At 33.3% G+C, this 23,135-nt stretch overlaps 1 protein-coding gene across 1 annotated transcript in view; it reads right to left on the bottom strand.

Annotated features, from left to right (window-relative positions):
• Positions 1–23,135, bottom strand: part of LYPLAL1 (lysophospholipase like 1) — a 33,542-nt gene that overhangs the window by 5,620 nt on the left and 4,787 nt on the right. The window contains exon 3 of the mRNA XM_029230990.1: positions 8,938–9,107. Coding sequence (XP_029086823.1) covers positions 8,938–9,107 — 170 coding nt within the window. The remainder of the gene's footprint in view (positions 1–8,937; positions 9,108–23,135) is intronic.

The following is a 23,135-nucleotide window of genomic DNA, read 5'->3' as shown; positions in this document are numbered from 1 at the left end:
GTAAAATAATTTGTTATAAAAGGAGCTAGAATTGAAAAAATAAATTTTGGTCATCAAGTAAAAATATTTATTATATTTCAAAATATGAGTCACAGCACAAGTGTTATTTATTTAAACTTCTAGTGTCTACTTACATTTTGTTTATACTTATAGGAGTCCTCACACTGCAGCTACAATTAATAACATGCACCTTTCTGTCTTACTTGCCAAGCTACAAGCTCCATGAGGATTATATTTCTAGAGTTTGCCATATAATAGATGCTTAGTGATCTCTGAATTAGGAAGGATGATCAAAAATTTGGTGAGAAAGATAAAACATATTCGTATTATAATATTATTTTGAAAACTGACTTGTGATGGTATAATTCAAACGTATGTACCCATATGTCTTTTTAAAAAAGAGTTTGGGGAAAAAATATTCACTTGACAAACTTTTATTGTCTTTTATGTGCCAAACACTGTCACTGGAGTGACACCAGTCACCAGAGATATGCAGATTAAAATACCTGGACCCTTCTGTTCAAAGGCGAAAACCGACACAACACAGAATATGGAGGTAGGTACCTGACCGTGACATAGCAGAGAGGATGGCCCAGCTTCAGCTTAGAGACTCGGTGTGATATTCCCCAGCATGACTGAGAGTTAAAAGACATCTCATGATTTAAAAGAAATCCATATGTTAGAGATAACAAGGCTGTAGGAACACAGTTTTTATTTTTTGGAGAAATTCAAGAGCTTGAGTTATATTTTTTGCCAAATGTACCTAAGTAACATATTAAATGGGACTAGTATGACTGAGGAATTAAACATTTACTTTAATTTTACCTAGTTAAAATTTGAGTTTAAATACATGTGGCTAGGGGTTATCATATGGGACAATGAAGTTCTAGATAATCTAAGCTGCACCAATGATGGAAAAAAAGCTTTAAATTTCATAAATGGAGCAAAATGAAATTAATGTTCCATAAAAACATAATGTGGCTAATATCATTAAATGTGATCTTTTAATGTGATAAAGATTTTTTAAAAATCATACAAAGATAAAATGTGAATAAAAATAGACCAGTGAGCAAAAACATATTTAAAAATTATTATAAAAGCACACCTACTGAGAAAATTTTTACGCATTAAATGCACCCACCCCATCACTGCGCTTTTATTGACTAGGGTAACTTAATCACTTTATGGGATTTCCGAGCCTCTCGGGGGGACCAGCCTCACAGCAAGAACAGCAACAAGAACAGCAACAAAACTAAGAAAGAAAACACTTTCCCACGTATGAAATGCCATTATGAACAAAGGTATCCTTGAGACATTTAACCTCATGTTCAATTCTCCTAATTTATAATGAAGAAAAATGTACTCGTTGAAAACTCATTATTTTAAGATTCAATCTAAGTTCCTTGTCCATTTATAATCTCGTGAGGTAGCCTGCAATTCCTCACCAGCGATCTTTGACAATACAGTCACCTTTAATGTTGCGGACACCGGTGTGAAAGGGACTTTATGTACTTTTTTCTAATGGAAGAAAATTTAACACAAAAGACTAGTTATTTCAATTTTCATCTAAGTGTTTAAAATGCAATATAAAATATACTGCTCAGTAAGTAAATACCAATGAGTAAACTCATTGTAGGTAATAGTTATGATGTATATTTATAGTCGCTGGTGAAGCATTAAAATGTCAAAGTTAACATTTCAACATACATTTAAGATTAATAGGCTGAATAAAAAACATGTTAAAAAAATAACCTAGTTTTTATGAACTCTTTAAATTAAATAAAACAGTAATAATGTACAAAAACTGTACTGGGAAAACTAAGCTAATCTATCTGAAAACAAAGTCCGGGGGTGGGGTTGCGGGGGGGGAGGCAGGGAACTTACAATTCAAGTTTACCGTCAATTGAATGGGATTTTAAAAATGGAATAAAATCCACCCTCCAACCAAATTGCAACAATTTTTCCACTTTATATATAATTATTTTTCAGAATGAACTGTGATAAAGTCTCAAAAATTTGGGAATATATAAATTATGTCCACCATATTTGTATATTTTCTCTCATATAAAATTGGCAGGGTAAACAAAATATTTATCATCGTCTATGGAAAGCTATTAAAACAGCAGTCCCAAGCCTTAAAAGTTCTGATAGTTGTTGCTGAAGAAACGTACATTATTTAAGATATATATATATGTTAAAAGAAAGTAGAAGGATGCTATCATTCTCCAGTTTTCCCTCCAAGAGCTTCAAAAGAAACTTATATAATGTCAGGAAAGTCAGCCTGGAAATTGTGGAGCTAGGTTTCATCTTGGTAACTGCAACTACGCCTTCATTTTAATTTTAAATCTTATTATAAAATTAATATGTGAATATATGCCCACTGTGTAAAGTATTTCCACCACACAAAAATAAAGAAAATGCGTTATCCAAAATCTCACTACTCACATATAATTTTGACATGTTTTTAAAAATTCATTTTAACAGTTAAACTCACTCTATATGTACAATTTTATACCTTACTTTCATGTAATACTGATTTGAATGTCTTTAAACAGAATTACAAAATTCCATAATTATTTTTTTACTCCTTGAACACATACTAAGTATACTAAGTACCTTCTAAATGTATGTATATAGTATATAATGGTTACATAATAGTCAGTTGTATTAACAGACCATTACTCCCTTAACCGCTTTCCTCATGATGGGTATTTAGAGCATCATAATGGGTATGTAGAGCATCCATGTAAATTATTCAGGTGTAATTCCAGAAGCACTTGATTATCCCTGCTTCAAAATTCTGATAATATTATCAGAGAACATGAAAAACTATACCAATAATCTGGTCATTATCATTTGTCAGGTTCTATACATCCTAGATCAAAGTTAAATCTAAATTATGTCAGTTTTCTCTTAACAACAAATTATCACCACCTAGTGGTTAGAAAAAGGAATCTCATTATGGTACAAAGTTCCTAAGTCAATGCATAGGATCTGGGTTCTAGTCCCAACTCTATTTTAGCCAGCAGTCTCTTTGAACTTTAGTTTCTTCTTATCTGAAATGAGAATAATAATTTCCTACTTCACCTATTACAAGGGCAAGAAAGATACTGTATATGAAAAAATGTGTATAATTTAAACACATTATAGTGTTAAACTATATTCTTAATAATTTTCTCAGAATACAGAATCTGAATCCAGGTTTTAACAATAGCTATGTTGCCAAATTCAGAAAGTAATTTAAAAGTCGCTATTTTATTGCCTGTGTTTCCCCTAATTTTTACCATACCCTCTGTAGAATCATGTGTGGTATTATTATATAAAAATAAATAAACTTTCTTGTATCTGATCTTCTTAATATGCATAGTAAGGATTCACAAATGTCTCCAAGGAACACATTTAAAGCTTTTGCCCAGTTCCTCCTTTCTAACCAAAGTTTATTCTTCCCATTAAGAAAGAAATATATTTCCATTGTTGAAAACAAGAAAACAAAGGATTTTTCTTAGCTAAACTCACAGCTGACTGCAATGTTCTTTAGTGTAATCTTACTCATCCTTTGTTTCCAAAGTCGTGAAACACTATACGTGTTGGTCTTTCATCATTCTACTGGATCTATTGCATTTGCCATCTTCCTATTCCCCCGGACTTCAGACTAGCCAGCCTCCACAGTGTTGTCAGCGTAATCTTTTTAAAATGCTCATCTGATCATGTCATTCTCTGTATATAATTCAATAATCCTAGGAGTTGAAGCGCATATCAAACTAGTAGTCCCTGAGAGATTTTAATGTGTCCCTTGTTTTCTTTCATGACTGTGTTTCCCTATTTGTTTACCAGTCATATTCTCACTCATTCTTTAAAACTCAATTGGAGATGATCTCTTCTAAGAAGCAGTTCCTAGCTCCCCCCAAAATCGACTTGTTCTTTAGAACACTTTACTTCTGTTATCTCCCTCATTATACTGTAAAGCTTTTGATAGTTTTTGGTACTCCAGCACTTAAGTTTTATTAACAATTTGGAAATTAAATTTAGTATGAGAAGTTTCATTTTTGACCTGACTAAGCTGTGTAAACTACCTAGAAAAGGTGGTATATCATACTCTATAAAAACATTGTTTTTAAACTAAGTTTAATATAATAAAATATCACTAATCAAAATAAAACCACAGAAAAATAGGCTGCCACCTACGCAAATATAGAGAATAGTTTTGTTTACAAAGCTATATTGGTTAAAATTACAATCTCAGAGAAAAGAGTTCCATGAGGACACAATGTGTGATATTAAATCTGAAATTTTATCACATATTAAACAAAATCAACAAGGGTAACAATTTTGTACTATTATCTCTATTTTTTCCTTTTTTTAAAAAAAAATTATTTATGTTTGGCTGTATTGCGTCTTCACTGCTGCCTGCGGGCTTTCTCTAGTTGTGGCGAGCGGGGGCTACTCTTCGTTGCGGTGCGTGGGCTTCTCATTGTGGTGGCTTCTCTTGTTGCAGAGCACGGGCTCTAGGTGTGTGGGTAGTTGTGGCATGCGGGCTCAGTAGTTGTGGCTCGTGGGCTCTAGAGCACAGGCTCAGTAGTTGTGGCACACGGGCTTAGTTGCTCCGCAGCATGTGGGATCTTCCCAGGCCAGGGCTCGAACCCGTGTTCCCTGCATTGGCAGGCAGATTCTTAACCACTGCTCCACCAGAGAAGTCCCTTTCCTTTCTAATCTTCTAATTTTTCTAGTTTTTCCTCTTATAATTAATTTTTTAAAGTAACCTATGTTGTTTGTATATGTGTGTCTAGCATCTCAAATGCACTTTGCTTTGACATCCCACTGGATCCCTCCTTCATTAAAATGTTATAAATATCATTTAAATCTTACTTAATTTAAAATGTTCTATAATAGACACTTGACAAAAGGATTAAACCAGTAGAAAAATATAAAGCAGTAACTTCTGTTTAAAGAAACTATGAGCAATGAAAAAGAAAGAGGGAAGGACAGCACGTATACTACTGAGGAAAGAAAACAGCTGGTAGGGAAGGAACAATGAGCTCCCTGAGTCTCCACAGGCAGCACTGGTCCAGTACGGCCTTTCTGTTGTCTGGAGAGACCATGGGGAAGGTGGTACAGAGAGTGTTTAATAACAGCAAGAAAATTTCTTCAACATTACCCGCCAGGCATATTTCTAAGTGTTTCACATGAATTGACTAACTGAATCATCACACCTCTGTAAGATAAGTACTATTATTATCATCCACACACAGAGGTTAAGGAAACTCATATACCTACAAAATAGTGAATCTAGGATTAGAAACCTGCAGTCTGAGTCCAGAGCCCAAGTTCTTAACCATGTTATACTGCTGTCAGTTGCATTCATGCATTTGCAATTATGATATTCACAACTCAAGAAATGCATGTACAAATATTTGAATACATAATGATATTTTGCTTCATGTGCCATGTTTTCAAATAAGTGAGAAGTTCAGTTAGATCAATAAGACAAAAAAATAAAAAACAACTACAAGAGAAAATCCCTATAGGACTAGAATGCTATTTCCTCTATGCATCAATAGCTAATCCATGTAAAGAAAAAGGAGGTAGTATAAGTAACGTTTTGTCATAATAAAAGAAGGTCAAGAATCACGTGTATTTTGGCACACTTGTTTAACTCTACAGAAATGTAAGTGAAGATTTATTTTCATTGACTGCTTAAATAACTAAAAGTAAAGTAACAAGGACCAACAACCTTGGATCTGCACTTCTGTCATCTCTTTCATACCTCAAGCTAGGAAAGAGGCTTTATAGGAGTTCATAAGCTCATCTCACAAATTCTAAAAAAGCATTTTTTTCTTTCCCAATTTTTATATTCATAAGTGTATATAAATATCCTATTATACGCACTTTGTAATAAATTTCAAATTTTATAATTTTATAATATAATAGTTTATAACCCTTCCAAAATGAAATTTTGTTAAAAATTCAGTGGAGCTTTGATAAAACATCGACTACATTACTGACTGCTTTATAAATAAGATCATCTTTTAACAAGGTTCTCTTGGTACTTCAGAAAATAATTAAAACCTTCCATGATATGGTAGAAAGAAACTAAAAAAAATTCCAGATGAATCAAATAATTAAATATTTAAAAAATTATAGAAAAGCCAGTAGAACACCTATTTGAATATTTATTCAAGTTCTAGAGAAATACCTTCTTAAACTGAGAAATTATTTGGAAAAAAAATAGACAAGTAAAAATAGCTTTCTTGTGTCAAAACATAAACAGAATTAAAAGAAAAATAACAAATTAAGTGCATATTAATTACCACTTTTGTTTACTTATTTTTAGCAAATATTTTTCAAGACAATATTATTCAGTGAGGTATAATAAGATGGACATTCTAAATATAGGTGGGAGAAGTATCAACTGGTACAGTTTTTTCACAAAAGGAATTTGACAAGATGTATTAAGAATTTTACAAACGTTCAGTTAAATGGAAGAACCATGGGCTTTGAAATGAAGTAAACCCAGATTCAAAATTCTTATCAGCTCTCCGACCTTACAACAATCCATAACCTCTTTTCAAAGATGAATAAGATGAAGTAACTGATGGATACAGGGAAGGGCAAGGAGGGATGGGGCAAGAGACAAGCAATTACAATTCAACGTGATACGTTCTTTAACACATATACATTAGAAGTACGATTTGTATATTTTCTACGTTTTTATGTATGAAGATTTTATAATTTTAATTTAAAGCAATTTCTTACAGTAATAATATTTTGTTTTCCCACTGTCATTACGTGACTTCAGGATCTCATTACCCTATAATCATAAATTCAGTAACTGGTTTCCCCATACCCAAATTGTTATCTCTTCACTTACCCCTTCTGCCAGATTAATTTTCCTAAAGCACAGTTCTAACTATATGACTCAAAGACATACTTTAATCATCTCTCCTCAATTACCTACAGAATAAAGGATAAAAGGGGAACCAGAAAGTATTTATTGAGAGTGTAAAATGAGCCAACTGTTTTACAAACATCATATCCCAGTAAAATAGTATTTTTATAGTATTATTATTCCCACTTTGCAGATGAGGTAGCAGAAATTCAGTGTAGGCAATTAAGTGATGAACCAGCTAGGCAGTGGTGGACTTTAGATTCGACCCATTTTGGTCACTATACCATTATACTCTTCAGGTTGTTAGTCCAGCTATCAGATCAATAGGCATTTTCCAGTCAGACAACAAACTTTCTGCTAAAGCCATCTAACATCCAGACAGATAAAATCAAGCACTATTTTTTTTTTTACTTCTATTTACCATTCATATTACTCTCTATGTTTAGACCTCTACACTATAATAGTTAAAATTTTATTTATTTGCACATCTCAAAATCTCAAATGCCTCTGATACTTTCCTATTAAATTGTTCTCTAATAGCCCCAAATACTTATTACCTCTTTTCATCTGAATTCCTGTGATACTTAACTACTTAAGTCATCAATTTACAGATCAGGTCATGCTGCTCATTATAAATGTTTAGCTCTGTGCTAGGCACTGCGATGGGTCCTGAGAAATAAAAATACATACAGATGATCATTCCCTTTGAAGAGCTGTCAGTTATATTGCTTTAGGGCAATCATCAAGGCTGGCTGGCCTTACAGTTACCATTTTAAGTACCTCATGGGCTCTTCTAGGTTGTAAGCAACTGTGGCATTCCTGTTCTATTTATCGGTGTGTCTCTTTGAGCATCTAACTTACTGCCAGACACACAGTACTTAGAAACTTAGAAAATATTTGCTAAATCATTGAATGACAGAATCTGTTACACATTCACATATTTTGAATTCTATCTTGTAACTGTTTCATGGTGCCCTAGACTGAATTGGTGCCCCTTCACTATGCTCTTCCCAGTACTCCCATAACGTTCTGTATTTATCTCTATGACACAGATGTTAAACACAGAAACATAGAAATATAGAGTTAAACACTGATGAGGAAACAGAGGCCCAGAAAGGTGATGTTACTGCACTGGAGGGCGCACTGCTTTTAACTAACAAAAGTGAATGCTGAAGCCAAGACAGAAAAATGTATTCCATCCAGTATATCATATTGCTTCTCAACTCAATGAATAGTTTAGTACTTCAATAAACACAAAGGAAGTTTATTAATTTGCCCAAATCCTGTCTACACAGGATTTCAATGTACATTTTAATGTTATTTAGAACATGATGAAGATACTTAATTTGCTTTATAATTTCAACATTAAATACAACTCATTATAAATTAAGTAGTTATTTGGAAATAACTCTTTAACAAAAATCCATCCTGTATCATTCACATTCTATACAGTTTATCTTATTTTTGTATGTATTATAAAATGGTTTATGTATTTTATGATTGCAGAAAAGGAAAGGGGTATAAGTAGAATAAAGCTTATATAAAGGCATGCTATATCCCCTTGGGAAGAGAGATTGCTAAAGACATGTTTAACAAAAGTTTATGAATACCTTATTCCTACAGTATTAACTCTGAAGAGTTTACGAATTTTTTCACGAATTTGCTGTTATATTTTGACTATGTACTCGAATTTATCTTAATTATGGCGATAGTAGTTTAAACATATAAAACTTAAGCTAATTAAAATAAAATGTTTTAAAAACTGGAATGAATAATCTCTTAATTGAAAATTAAAGTAGAAAGAAAATTTTAACCGCCATGGGAGTCTTAAAGTATGTTATTATTAAAAAGAAAATCAGTTAAAGTTTTACGAGTTTTTGCTTATAATTCTATTACCCTTAAAATTCTTAATATGTAAAGTTTATCTGAAACTGTGAATAGGTCAAATGATACACAAAGTGCTTCCAAATAATGTTCCAAGTAAAATTCAATGTATAGAATTACACAAAAGCGAAAAAAATATTTAAATTATCAACACCTAAAGATCTTACCTAGTAATATTCTGTTCTTCTTGATACCACTTTTTACTTCACCATCAATCAAATCTGTAAGCACCTGACACATTACATCAATTGATTCAAGGTGTTCTGGGCAGTCATTAGATATTTGAAATCTGTCAAACCATACATTGGAGAATCCTCCTTTCAAAGGAGTATATGGCCTGTTTAAAACCAAAAAAAGAAAAAGAAAAAATTAAAATAGATGTTTTAATTTCTAAAAAATTAGTGTTTTGAATAATTACAATTTCCTCCAAGTTTTAAAAGTTAAGTAATTCACATTAAAAATATTCCCATGCTGATTGCCTTAACTCTCCTGTACTTACCTTGGTTCTATTAACATTTATTAATGCCAGTTCATCATCTTAGTTTCTCTCCATCTTTTAAGTTTCATAAATTCTCCAGAAAATCCCCATGAAAAAAGGGTAATTATTTATTGCGTGTGCATGTTATTTTTTCCACTCAATTTAAATGATTATTTAACTATTTACAGCTAAATAAATAATGTCTGGCCATGCAAAAAGTCAATGCCTCAAGAGTAGAAAATATGATTTACCAAAATGCTTTTCAAAAGGTGGTTAGTTTGTAGCACATAAGTATGAAGGCTACGTTAGTAATTTAAAGGTTTCTTGATCACACCAGGTAGATTATCCTTAGAATAGGAGTCTTCAGTATTTTTGTTTTGTTTTGTTTTGTTAATCAAGAGTTGGAGCTATTTTATTTTTAAATCTTCTCAGGAACCTTGAAATGAGTTTAATGGGATACAAATAATCTTTGGAAGTGCTTATCATACAGATATTCCACACTGTTTGCATCATTTGGATCTCAAATTGGGTGTCTTGTTGGACTTAAAAACATTTTATGTGATAAGATGCCCTGAACTGGGTGTCTTGTTGAACAAGACTGATATTATAAGACGCTTTACATTTAAGTATGAGATGGGGTGGTTACAGTATTAGTGAATCTTGCTCTGGATGCTCTGTTATTTTAAGTATACATGTGTGTATGCACACGTTTGTGTGTATCCCAAGGTATTCCAAATATTCTGTTTTAATCAATTATAATGGGGTCAAGGGGTCCTGTATCAAGTCTTATGTTGGTAAAGGTAAATGAAGGGAATGAAAACACTCTTAGAGCTTCCTGTAGCAAACACACAGACGTTTATGGGGATATATAAGACACACATGGAGAACAATAGCTTTCCAAAGATGAGGAATAGTAAAGTTTAATAAAAGATACAGCTTTTCACTTAGCAAATCTTGCTTTCTCCTCATGTGACCGTGAAAAAGTTTTATGTTATAAGGAAGAAGACCACAGAAAACACAAACAGTGACAAAAGTATACATTATAATTTGAAAGAAATCTAAACCAGTGATGACCACAGATGCAGGGTTTCTCCTAGACCAACACCTCTACTACTTTGCCCCATCTCAAATTTAGCTACATATACTCACCCTCCAGAGTTAGTGAAATAAAAGCATAAAATGTACAGCCAGAACAAAAAAATGGAGGGCTGAAAGACACCAGCTGAGATCTGAATGTGCTTCTTTGCATTTTCTCTAGTGAAAAACCAAGTGGAATCCTGGCAAACCCAAGGAGGTAGAACTATTCAATTCTCATTATCTCAACCACTGTAGCAAAACGACTCTGCAGTCTGTGCAGATCTGACCATCAGAAACATCCAACTGTTAGGACCAAAGGGTGGCGCTGAAGGGAATAGGAGAACTACACAACTGTTGTTCTGTATTGGTCTTAACACTCTAAAATAAATGGATATCCACTTAAGGAGCCTAAGAGTCAAGAGAAATATTTTGGAAACTTTCTCAAGAGAAAGTGAAAGAAATCTGGAAACAAGGCAGTTGCTCTGACTCAGATTTAACAAGAACTCATCTTCAGAGAACCTCGTATTTACTAAAATATAATCGTGTTATAAACTTTACTTGGTAACATACTTTCTAAAATTTGAATGTATATTACAAATATCTCTGTAAGTCAGTACATAAAACCCTAACATTTTCTCCTAGTTTATGCACATGCATGAAATCTTGCAAATACAGGCTATTTTGTCTGTGTGTGTATTGTTTTGATGTCTTCCAATTAAGTCCTTTTTATTTTTTTGCTCAACTCTCCATTCCTCCTCTCCTCTCCCACCCCATCCTGCCCTTCACATTAGGTAAACTATGTTAATGATCTGGAATGTTTTTCTTTGCACATACATTAAAACATGTTTCTTTACATTATAGTTTTTAGAGCATTTGCTTTTCAAAAATGAAATAAGCCTATTTGGTTTTCTTATGTGTGTCATACTTTTCTCCTTTAACAATACCTCATGGAAATCCTTTCATCTGATATAGCTCTTACCCATCCTTTTAAATAGCTATATAATATAATAAAGATGTTCCACAATTTAATCTGCCCTTCACCTACTAATGGGCATTTATTTGGTACCCAGGTTTTAGCCACTAAGAACAATTCTGCATCAAACATATTCACGTACATGTTTTTACATACTGGGACTTTTATTCCTATGGAACAGTCTGTGAAATAGGACCACAGGATGGAGAGGTATGATTTTTACCTTAATAGATGTTTCAAAGTTGCTTCCACAAAGGCTATAAAAATTCACCTTTCTACAAGAAAGGTCTGAGAACATCCTTTTGCCCAACAGCCCTACCCTAATTACAACAGGTACTAACATACTTTAAAATATTACCATTGAAGGGTATCAACTATGGTTTTAAAATCAACTTTACTGAGGTATAGTTTACATATATAAATGCACACATTTTAAATACAAAGTTCAAAGACCTTTGACAATGTATTTCCATTATGATACAGAACATTTACTTTACTTCAGAAAATTCCATCATGCCCACTTACAAGCAAGCCCCGTTCACTTCCCAGGAAACCGCTGACTGATTTCTATCACTATAGATTAGTGCTGCCTTTCCAGAACTCCACATAAAGGAATTACTTATTCATAACGTTGGCTATTTTATTCTATTGGGGTTTTGATTTTTTTTATTAGTTTAGAACCGCATCTGTGTATTGTTGCCATAAATATTTTTCATTTGTATTTCAAGTATTTTTTTCAAATCAATTTCTGTATATTGACGTAATGTATTTAAAGTATCTATCTTTTTTTAAAAAAGCCAAATACAAGACTTTTACAATTGATATAATCTGTCCATTTTTTTTGTATTGAACTAAATTTCTGGGTCTTCTGATTTATTTAAGGTATTCTCAGTCCACACATTTTTACATATAGAATCCAAGATTTTCTTCTAAGATTTTTTTTTTTTTTTTTCCCGGTACGTGGGCCTCTCACTGTTGTGGCCTCTCCTGTTGCGGAGCACAGGCTCTGGATGCGCAGGCTCAGCAGCCATGGCTCACGGGACCAGCCGCTCCGCGGCATGTGGGATCTCCCGGGACCGGGGCACAAACCCGTGTCCCCTGCATCGGCAGGCGGACTCTCAACCACTGTGCCACCAGGGAAGCCCCCTTCTAAGATTTTTGTTTTCATTCTTAAAGTTTTGAATTTTTCTGGAATTTACTTCATACGTGAAGTGACCTAAGGGTTCAAATTCATTTTCTCCCAAATGTTTAGCCAGTTGTGCCTGCACTACTACAAAAAACCAAAAACTTTTCTCATAAAGGTGAAATTCTACCTTTGCCATACTATAGTTCTGAATTATCTAGTCTGTGTCAACCTAGGTAAATAAGAGAATTAAACCCTAATACCTAATAACCTTTACTGTCTATAATGAATGGGCTTCTCTCCAAAGCATCTAGATTGGTACTAGTTCTGTTCTATCCTAGGCAAAACTCAAGGAAATGACAAGTCATTTTGTGTGTTCTGTGATTCAGGTGGAAAATTCTGGTTGGGAAAGGCTCTATTTTGTTCCACTGATCTGTTTATCTACTCCTGTGTTAGGATCATGTCGACTGTATTTACAGTGGTTTTAGAATATGTTCTGAGGTGGAGTCAGGTGGGCCACCTCTCCCTACCATCATTACCACATGTCTTCCAGACTTGTCCTGCCTATTCTCAGATATCTAATCTTCTTTATCTCTCTAAGAAATTAATCAAATATTTAGTAAATTCTTAAATAATTCCCCTTAAAAGTCCTTGTGGGATTTCAGGACTTCCCTGGTGGTGCAGTGGTTAAGAATCTGCCTGCCAATGCAGGGGACATGGGTTCGATCCCTGGTCCGGGAAGATCCCACATGCCGTGGAGCAACTAAGCCCGTGTGCTACAACTACTGAGCCTGCACCCTAGAGGCCACGAGCCACAACTACTGAAGCCCGCACGCCTAGAGCCCGTGCTCTGCAACAAGAGAGGCCACTGCAATGAAGAGTAGCCCCCGCTCGCCACAATTAGAGAAAGCCTGTGCACAGCAACGAAGACCCAACACAACCAAAAAAAAAAAAAAAAAAAGTCCTTGTGGGAATTAACTAGTATTGCATTATTGCCTGGGAATTAACATTTTATAACATGAATCTGGGAGGTGGGAAGATTTCTGCAGACTGTGCTCTTCCCAGGATCGGCCACATTCTGGGCCTTACCTAAGGCTTCTCCTGCCTCGTTCCCCAGGCTCTAAGTGGGTACACTGGGTGCAGCAAAGATAAAATCCTGCGCCAGCTCTCTATGGGGACCCCCACAGAGCCTAAATTCTCCCTCATTCCTGTAGGCCTTCTGACTTCAGAACCTGCTTGGCTCAAGAGAGGTAGATAAATTGGAATCAGAAGGGGAGAGAAGACAGAAAGCATTCTATCCTCCCACCTCCCAGAATCCCTTCTCAGGATTAACTTTCTTAAAGTACTCTGAAAATGAAAGCAGGTGCTTTCCACATAGCATTTATGTCACCGTTAGAGAAAAAGAATTCTCAAACTATTGAAATTGTCACTTAAATCACAGCGATCTTCTGAATGAAAACAATATACAACACTCATACTAAAGCCTGAATTAGACTGGTACTTTTTTGACTTGTTTCTACTTCCCTTTTCATTTTCTTCTGTTTCTCTAAGGGTTTATTTGCCTGTCGAAGCACTTAAATAAGGATGATATCGTAGGCTAAAATATGAACCATTCTGGGAACTCAGCCATTAATAGAAAAAAAATGACATTCACTTAACTTTTTGTCTTTGACAGTACCTTACTTAATTAGAGATAGATGCTCCATAGAATATAAGTTTTACTAATATAGTAGCCTTTTGTTCTCTCAGTTCTCTAAGAAAATTAATTCTGTTCAAAGGAGATAATAGGAAAAATGTGATGAGACAAAGAATAATTTTGAACTTTTTTTGTTAATAAAACCATCAAGAATGCATAATTCTCCTAAGATGTTAGAAAAACCTTTCAATAAAGCATGAAAGTAAGATTGTCTTTTAAAGCAGGTAAACAAACTGGCACATATATTACACTCATTCACCTTCTTCCTCAAATAAACCACTTTATTAGCTGGTATAAAACAGCTCAGACATTACCACCATAAATAAATATGTTTGGCAAAGAACATCCGTGTGGCTCCTCAATCAATCAATCAAACCATTATACACTGGTAAAATATTAAGCGGGAATGAATGTCCAAGGTCTAAAAAAATAGAGTTGACATTTCAGCTTGACACCAAATTTTGTTCCCTGTAAGTCATAAAATCGAAACGTCATTCATAACCTTTCAGATAACATCATCGGGTTCCAGGCTTCCTCTCTGTGCTCATTTCACTGCTCTTCCCCCAACATTCACTAGATTCCAGTCACATTTCCCTCATTTTAATTCAGGACCACCTCACTACTGATCCAGGGACTTAGCACCTGACATTCCCTCTCCTTGTAATGCTCTTTTCCACAGTGATACCCCCAGTGCCAAGAACAAGTATTTGTTGAACGATGAATGCCAATAATCATTTGTGATTTGGGAATAATTTCTGTCAGCAGAATACCTAAAATTATTTTATTTTGCTCAGAATATCTTTTGACTTTAATTCTTGTAATATCCATTCTGTGATTTCCAGAAAAAGGTCAAAATTTTCTTTTGTTGGTTTTTTTTAAAAAGAACATGTTTCTAAGAAAATAAGCTTTTACATACTAATAGATATTTAAATGTACCATTTAAAATACTTACCAAAGAAGTATACTATTTCTTCAAAATAGCATTTTTTAATGAGGGTTCCTTGCCAGTGGAGTGTACTTATAGTACAGATCCACTGTTATCAGGAGAGAGATCTCCTAATATCATGCTTCAGGTATGAATCCTAAGTGATGGAGTAAAGATGAACCCATTACTAAACCTAAATCAAGAGTGCCTAACCCTGTTTCAGAATATATGTTTAGTGAAAAATATAAACATGCACTTCATGTGAAAAAACAGTGAATCTAAAAGTAGAGGCACTACAGACTGAATCTTATTGCTTTTAGAATTTTTCAAAACACTGAGAAACTATATCATCATATAAATTACTGATGGCCCGTTAAAAATTACTGTTAATTTTTAAATGGAAATTCTACTAGTAAACCCAAACCAAGAAAACCTCTAATTACAAATACAGCTAAAGTATGTCACAAAATAAAAATCTTTATTGAGCACTTCAATTAAATATAGTCTAAATTAACATAATAAAACAATGAAGCAATATTTTCCATTTAAATCAACATAGCAACTAAATGCTGATTTTTACTTAATATGCCCCTCACTCAGCTGATTAAAAACATCTATTAAATAGAGTTGAGAAAAGGAATACCTTATAGCCAAAGTGGCAATTCACAATTTAATCAAAACATACTGATATGTTGTAATAGGCCACAACTGGGTAACCATATAGACTATTGTCCTCTTCTTAAGTTCTTTAAAACATGTATGATGTTTGAAAGCAAAAATTATAACTTTGTTTGACAGAGTCTTCAATGTACATTGATAAAACATATACAACAAACATAACATAAAGGTGGGGAGGATAAAGGAAACTATATGGTTGTAAGGCTTCAACATCTTGTGTAAAGTGGTAAAAAGTAAACAGGTGAAAGGTGTGATATGTATCTTATAATCCCTAGATCAGGAAAAAAAGGAATAAATGAAAATAGAGTATTAATTTTCTTAAATCCAAAAAAGATGGAAAAGGAAAAAAGAGTAACAAAAAGCAATAAATTTAAACATATCAATAGTTACAGTAAATGCAAATGGTCTAAACAAATCACTTAAAAGATAGAAACTGACAGATTCGTTAAAGAAAAAACAAAGCCCAAATATATGTTATCTATAAGAAACCTACCTTAAATATAATGATATAGGTGTTAAAAGTAAAAAGATGAAAAATATACGCTATATAAACAGTAAAGATAAAAGCTGATATATACTATATTATTATTAAACAAAGTACACTTTGAGGAATTACCAGAGATAAAAACGAACATTAAAATATACAAGTAGCTATTAATGAGGAAGACAATAATCCTACCTGGGAATGTACATAATATAGCTTAAAAACCATGAAGAGAAAACTGACAGGACTAAAGGGAGAAATAGACCAACCTACAATCATAGTTGGAGGTGTTAACACCCATTCGTTACTAATAGAATGACTTAGAATCACTAAGAAACTATAAAATTTGAGTAATACTATAGCCACCTTAAGCCACTGACATTTATAGAACCCTATACACAAAGGCACAGAATAACAGTCACCAAGAAGACCTTATGCAAGACCATAATACAAGTGCCAAAGAGTATCAAAAGACTGAAACTGTACAGAATATTGGCAGCAGTAGAATGAAATCAGAAGTCAACAGCAATAAGAGATTGAGAATAGCCCTAAATATTTGGAAATTAACAACATATTTCTAAATAACTTACGGGTTAAAGAAGCTTGCAGAACTCTGTTTTCCATATCTGGCCAGAACAATATCTTTCATCCCACATGCTCTTCTTGAGGAAACAGCACTATGTAACTTCTAAGACTATGTCTTAAAAGGCAATACAGCTCCTTTCTGGTTCTCCTTAGGGCATTTGTTCTTGGAACTCAGCCTCCACTCTGCCAGGAAGCCCAAGACAGCAGATAATGAGAACTCAGGCAGGTGTCACAGTAACAAGACCAAAGGAAGGTCCCAGCTAATATCTAGTATTAAGTGCCAGATAATGAGTGAACCTTCAGATGATTCCAGTCCCTAGCAGTTGCCCAGTCATCCCCAGCCTTCAAGTTTTCCCAGCAGAGGCCCCAATTATCATAGAACAGAATCAAGACATTAGTGCCGTGCCCTTTCTGAATTTCTAACCCATAGATGTTTCACCATGATAAAAGTTGTTTGGGGTGGTTTGTTACACAGGAATAATAATGGGAATATAAAAGAGATTAGAAAATATTTCAATATAAATAATACTAAAAATACAAAAGAGAAAACTAGTGGGAATTAGCTAAGGCAGTAATTAGTGAGAAATTTAGAGCTTTAATGTAATAAATAGGAGGAACTAATAAATATAAGAGCAAATATAAATGACATAGAAAACAAGAGAGCAAAATAACAAAGCCAAAGCTGGTTCAATGAAAAGATTAATAAAATTAATAACTCCTTGGCAAGATAAAGCAAGAAAAAAGAGAAAAATATACAAATTATTAATATCAGCAATGGAATAAAAGATATCAACACAAATCCTAAAGGCATTAAAAGGAAATATCACAACCAACTTTATGCCAATAAATTTTGTGTATTAGATAAAAATTCCATGAGAAACACAAATGATCAAAACTGACAAAAAGAAACAGAAAATCTTAATATTCTTATTATATGAAAGAAATTATCAAAATCTTCACAGAAGAAAACTTCAGGTCCAGATAATTCCACTAGTGAATTTTATCAAACATTGAAGGAAGAAATAGCACAAACTCAGAAAACAGAGAAGGTAACATTTCCTAACACATTTTAAGAGACAGTATGACCTAGATAACAAAACTTTATAAAGACATTAAAGAAAACTACAGATCAATATCCCTCATGAACACAGACACACAATTTCTCAACAAAATAACAGCAAATCAAATTCAGCTATATATAAAAAGGATAATACATTATGACCAAGCAGGGTTTATAATAGGAATGAATAGTTGGTTTAACATTTGAAAGTCCACCAATGTAACTCACCATGCTGACAAAATGAAAGATAAAAATCAAGATTATCTCAAAACAATACAGAAAAAGCATCTAACTAATTCATAAAGAAAACTCTCAGCTAATTAGGCAAAGAAATAAATTTCCTTAATAAAAGGTGCAAAGAAAAAACCTATTAACTAACATCATACTTAATGGTGAAATACTGGACACTTCCCCTCTAAGATTACACAGGAAGGCATTCCCTGATTCTATTAAACACTTTATCAGAAGTTCAAACAAGCACAATAAGGCAAGACAATAAAATAAAATAAAAGGAAGACTGGGAAGGAGAAAGTAACACTGCCTTTATTCATAGATGATATGATTGTTTATACAAAAATCATAAGGAATCTACTAAATAACTACTAGAAATAAGTGAATTTAGGAAGATAGCAAGATATAAGAACAAGATACAAATATAAAATGTTTCTATGTACTTGTAACAATCAAATTAGAGATTTAAATTAAAAAAAATTCCATTTACAATAACAAAAAAAACATAAAATATTTGTGAATAAATTTGGCAAAAGACCTCTATACCGAAAACTCTAAACCACTGCAGAGAGAAATGAATAGAGATCTAAATAAACGGTGACACACCATGTGCATGGGCTGGAAGACATCAATTTTCTGTAAATAAACCTGCTATGGATTACATGCAATTCTAATCAAAATCCAAACAGGTGTTTTGTAAAATTGGTAAGTGAATTCTAAAATTTACATACAAATGCAAAGAACCTAGGATGAAAAAGTGTTAAAGAAAACTTATACAATTTGATTTCAAAGTTCCCTATAAAGCTATATTAATCAGTACAGTTTTATATTGGCATAAAATTAAAAAAATAGACCAATGAAACAGAACAGAGTTCAGGTAAGAATCCATTAAAATATGTTCACAAAAACACAAAAGTACTTATAGCAGTGACATACATTGTTTTCAAAAACTGGAAATCCAAATGTCTATCAACAGTAGAATGGATAAATAAATGTGTGGTACATTCACATATAATATCTACTCAAAAATTTTTAAATGAACTACTGATAAGCACATAAACACTATGTTGAGTGAAAGAAGCCAGACACAGAAGGTTAAATTATCCCATTTAGTTGAAATTCAAGAACAGGCTAAACTATACTACAGTGATAGAAATCAGAACCATGGTAATCTATGTGTGGTAGGAATTGATTGGAAGGAGGCACAAAAAAACTTGCTGGGGTGGTGGGAACATTCTCCATATTTGAAGTAAACAAGTGCATATATTCATAAAAACGGATTGACCTGTATGCTTAAGATGTTTGCATTTCACTGTAAATTTTACTTTTAAAGAAACGTATGGTCACAGTATTTCATTAAGAGTGACAATGCAAATCAGACAGGGACAAGATATTTGAATGCATACATCTAACAACAACAACAAGCTGTATCTAAAAGCATACAGAGCTTTAACAAATCAGTAAGTAAAGGATAGACAACCAAATAAAAACATGGGCAAACAACATGACTGGGCATTTCTTTTGAGGATATCATCTGGAAATTTGAGCACTGTCTCCTCACCTAAATTAAAATAAAACTGCAAACCCAAATAAGGCTTAAGAATACAACCCAGAAACACAGATCTGGAAAATTTCCTCAAGGATTATCAGTAATTCTTTGGATATTTCTATATCTTGCCCACAAGGATATCATAGACTACTCTAAGTAACTAACATTTATTGAGTGCTTATTTTATGTCAGACTTCGTGCTGAAGAATTTATGTCCATTATATGTTCAATTCTCACAACTCTGAGGTAGATACAATTATCTCTACTTCAGTGCTCAAGAAATTGGGACACCATTAGGGAGGCAATATACCTTTGCTCAAAATCTTATAGCATTAAGTAGAGAAATCAGGATTCAATCACAGGTCTGCCTAATCCAAAAACTGCATTCTTAAATACTGTACCACAATACTTCCATGTATCTTCAATCTCCTACTGAATAATATTATCATCTTGGGTATTTCCCTGACCTATTGGCCTAACAAGTACAGCAAAAAAGACGATGAGTATTACACTACTGGTTCTTTTTTTTTAAATGATTTTTGTTTAGCTTGGTTTTGAATTTCATATAAACCCAGTTTGCTTTTTATTTTATTTATTTATTTAGAAATTTTTAAATTTTTTATTTCTATTGTTGGCTGCATTGGGTCTTTGCTGCTGCACACAGGCTTTCTCTAGTTGTGGCGAGCGGGAGCTACTCTTCGTTGCAGTGCGTGGGCTTCTCATTGCAGTGGCTTCACTGTGGAGCATGGGCTCCAGGCATGTGGGTTTCAGTAGTTGTGGCATGTGGGCTCAGCAGTTGTGGCGCACAGGCTCTAGAGCGCAGGCTCAGTGGTTGTAGTGCACAGGCTTAGTTGCTCTGCGGGATGTGGGATCTTCCCGGACCAGGGCTTGAACCTGTGTCCCCTGCATTGGCAGGTGGACTCTTAACCAGTATGCAACCAGGGAAGTCCCACACTACTGGCTCTTACTCTATCTTTACTAGATAAAATCTGAAGGGTCCCCAAATCCAAAAAGTTAATCATTGTAAGTGATTTTAGAGATCTAGTCAAATCTGTTAATTTCTGACGTGAAAATTAAGACATAGAACTGACAAATTCTTCATTAATAGCCCTTATAATTTTATTTTAATTAAGAATTAGATGACCTATTTCTAAAAGTCTTCACTTTTCCTCTTTAACTGAAGTACTGGTTTCTCAAAAATTCCACGTTGTATAGTACATACCAGATTTTTCATTCAAACTAATTACAAGGAATAACAAGTGGATTTATTTTTGATTTATTACTATATTTGTCACTTTAGATATGTATTACATATGCTTCACTCTTATTAATGATATATTGAAATATAAATGGCATTAAAACTGTCTAACTATAACATAAAAGTGACTTCAAATATATTTCCAAAGCACATACCCATTAACTAAGCTTAAAATTCATCAACAAATTAGTAGTCTGCTCTTATTTTGACACAACTCTATATTTTTCTTTTCAGTCTTCTTTGAGAGGCTGTTAAATTATAAAGTAGGTATCATTGTAAAGGCAACAATTAATTTTGTGATCAAGAAAAAATATTTAAAAAATTTTGAGTACAAGAAAGTACAAGAAAAAAAAATCACACATCTATACCTATTTAACTACCTATCTATCTACTTTTGTTTTTTTTTTTTTGGCCGTGCCACGTGGCTTGTGGGATCTTAGTTCCCCAACCAGGGATCAAACCTGGAGCCCTGGCAGTGACAGCACTGATTCCTAACCACTGGAAAGCCAGGGAATTCCCAATCTACTATTTTTTTAACCTAACCACATTACATTAATAACAGGCTAAGTTAAATAATGCAAATTGTTCCATATTTGGAAAAGCTAATCCTCTAAACAAGAAGAAACTGACTTTAAGACCTCTGAGCACTTTCTAGGAATTTTTCCTGAAGGAAAATAAGAAATAAGATAAATAGGTATGCATAGTGATAAACTGAGGATAAAAACTAAAATGGTCTACGACACGAAAATGAACAAAAGAATGTAAAATATCATTTTAATAATTTCGTATTGATTACATGTTGAAATGATAATATTTTGGACATAAGGGTTAAATAAAATAAGCTATTAATTTTAGCTGTTTCTTCTTCCTTTTTTTTAATTTGGTGCCAAAAATTTTAAATGTATATATGTAGCGTATAGTATATTCCATTGATAGCATGGTCTAAAATGTCTGTTCATCTGTCCAAATAGCTATTGACTATGAAAACATATAATAAAAAGTTACTATGAATTCAGTAAAAAATTTCAATGCTTTTATATTTTATTAAATCACAACAGCACCTACAAATAATGCTTTAGAGCACATGGAGATTTCTGGACTCTCAGAAACATCTATGGCCTAAGTATAAGGTACACTGGTCTAGAATTCATATCATAATTGGTGATGACATGATATTCATAAGCGAAAAATAGTAATTCCTAGAATCATGCTTCCAATGATCTTCCATTCAATTTTATCAGCCAATTACATTTATATTTAGCCAAAACTGAACTTATCTTTCCCATTCCCATGGGAAATACCACTGTCTTCCTCCCTCTTAACTTCACTCACCCTAAAAGCCAAGAGTAAATAATAAAGCTCTTCGGACATTTTCAAAGACCTTCAATTTACAGCACAAAAATTACCCACTGGCCATTAGGTCTTTTATCTTCACTACCAAAATACTAAACTGCTCCAAAATTATATTAAAATAATAACTTTTCTTTGAATCTTAAATCTTACAACAAAATTACCATTTTATTGTTCTACCTTTTTCAATTCTATCAACTCAAGTAAGTAAATTTTTAACAGTAGATATGAAAAGGTCCTTGAAGTTCTGCTTCTATCAATACTTCTCCTTAATACTAAGTTTCAGAAAAATAAATCAAAGCATTTGCATAAGCACACAGTGTGCTAATAAGACCAAATCAAGAACAGATTATGGGAAGTCAGATTGGGTTGCATAGTTCAGCACAATATTTCACTTACACACACAAAAAAACTTGTAAATCCCAGTTTAAAAGACCATGTGGATGTTAATTTAATAATTATAAAAAAGCAGTCTGACTTCAAAACTATACCAGTCTTATGATTGTGCATTTTGTTAAACACGTCTACAGGTTGTATAAATATGGATTAAGTAGCTGATTCCATGTTCCTATTCTGGTTTACTGATTCAAAAAGCTTAAAATTATTTCTAAAACCTTCTATGTGTAGAAAGAATGCCACAAAAGCCTTTTGCCAGAGATTATGAACTCTGGTTTAACTGAATTATTAGAAAGATTATCCTTGTTTGAGTTATTAGTTTCTTTAGGGGGTGAATGAAGGGGAAGAGTTTGAAAGATGAGCAATCTGCAGGGCCACAGAAAGCAGAGTCCTGTAAACCATGCCTAGGACAAAGTTTAAGTTAAGAGCTTCAGGGAATGCTTTTCAAAGAATAAACTACCTAGCAAAACTTGGTCTAACAGAGTAATTGCTAAACCAAAAA

Source organism: Monodon monoceros, unplaced genomic scaffold (genome assembly GCF_005190385.1).
Source record: "Monodon monoceros isolate NGI ecotype Baffin Bay Population unplaced genomic scaffold, NGI_Narwhal_1 Super_Scaffold_18, whole genome shotgun sequence".
Lineage (NCBI taxonomy): Eukaryota > Metazoa > Chordata > Mammalia > Artiodactyla > Monodontidae > Monodon > Monodon monoceros.
This window is presented reverse-complemented; position numbering and strand designations above follow the sequence as displayed.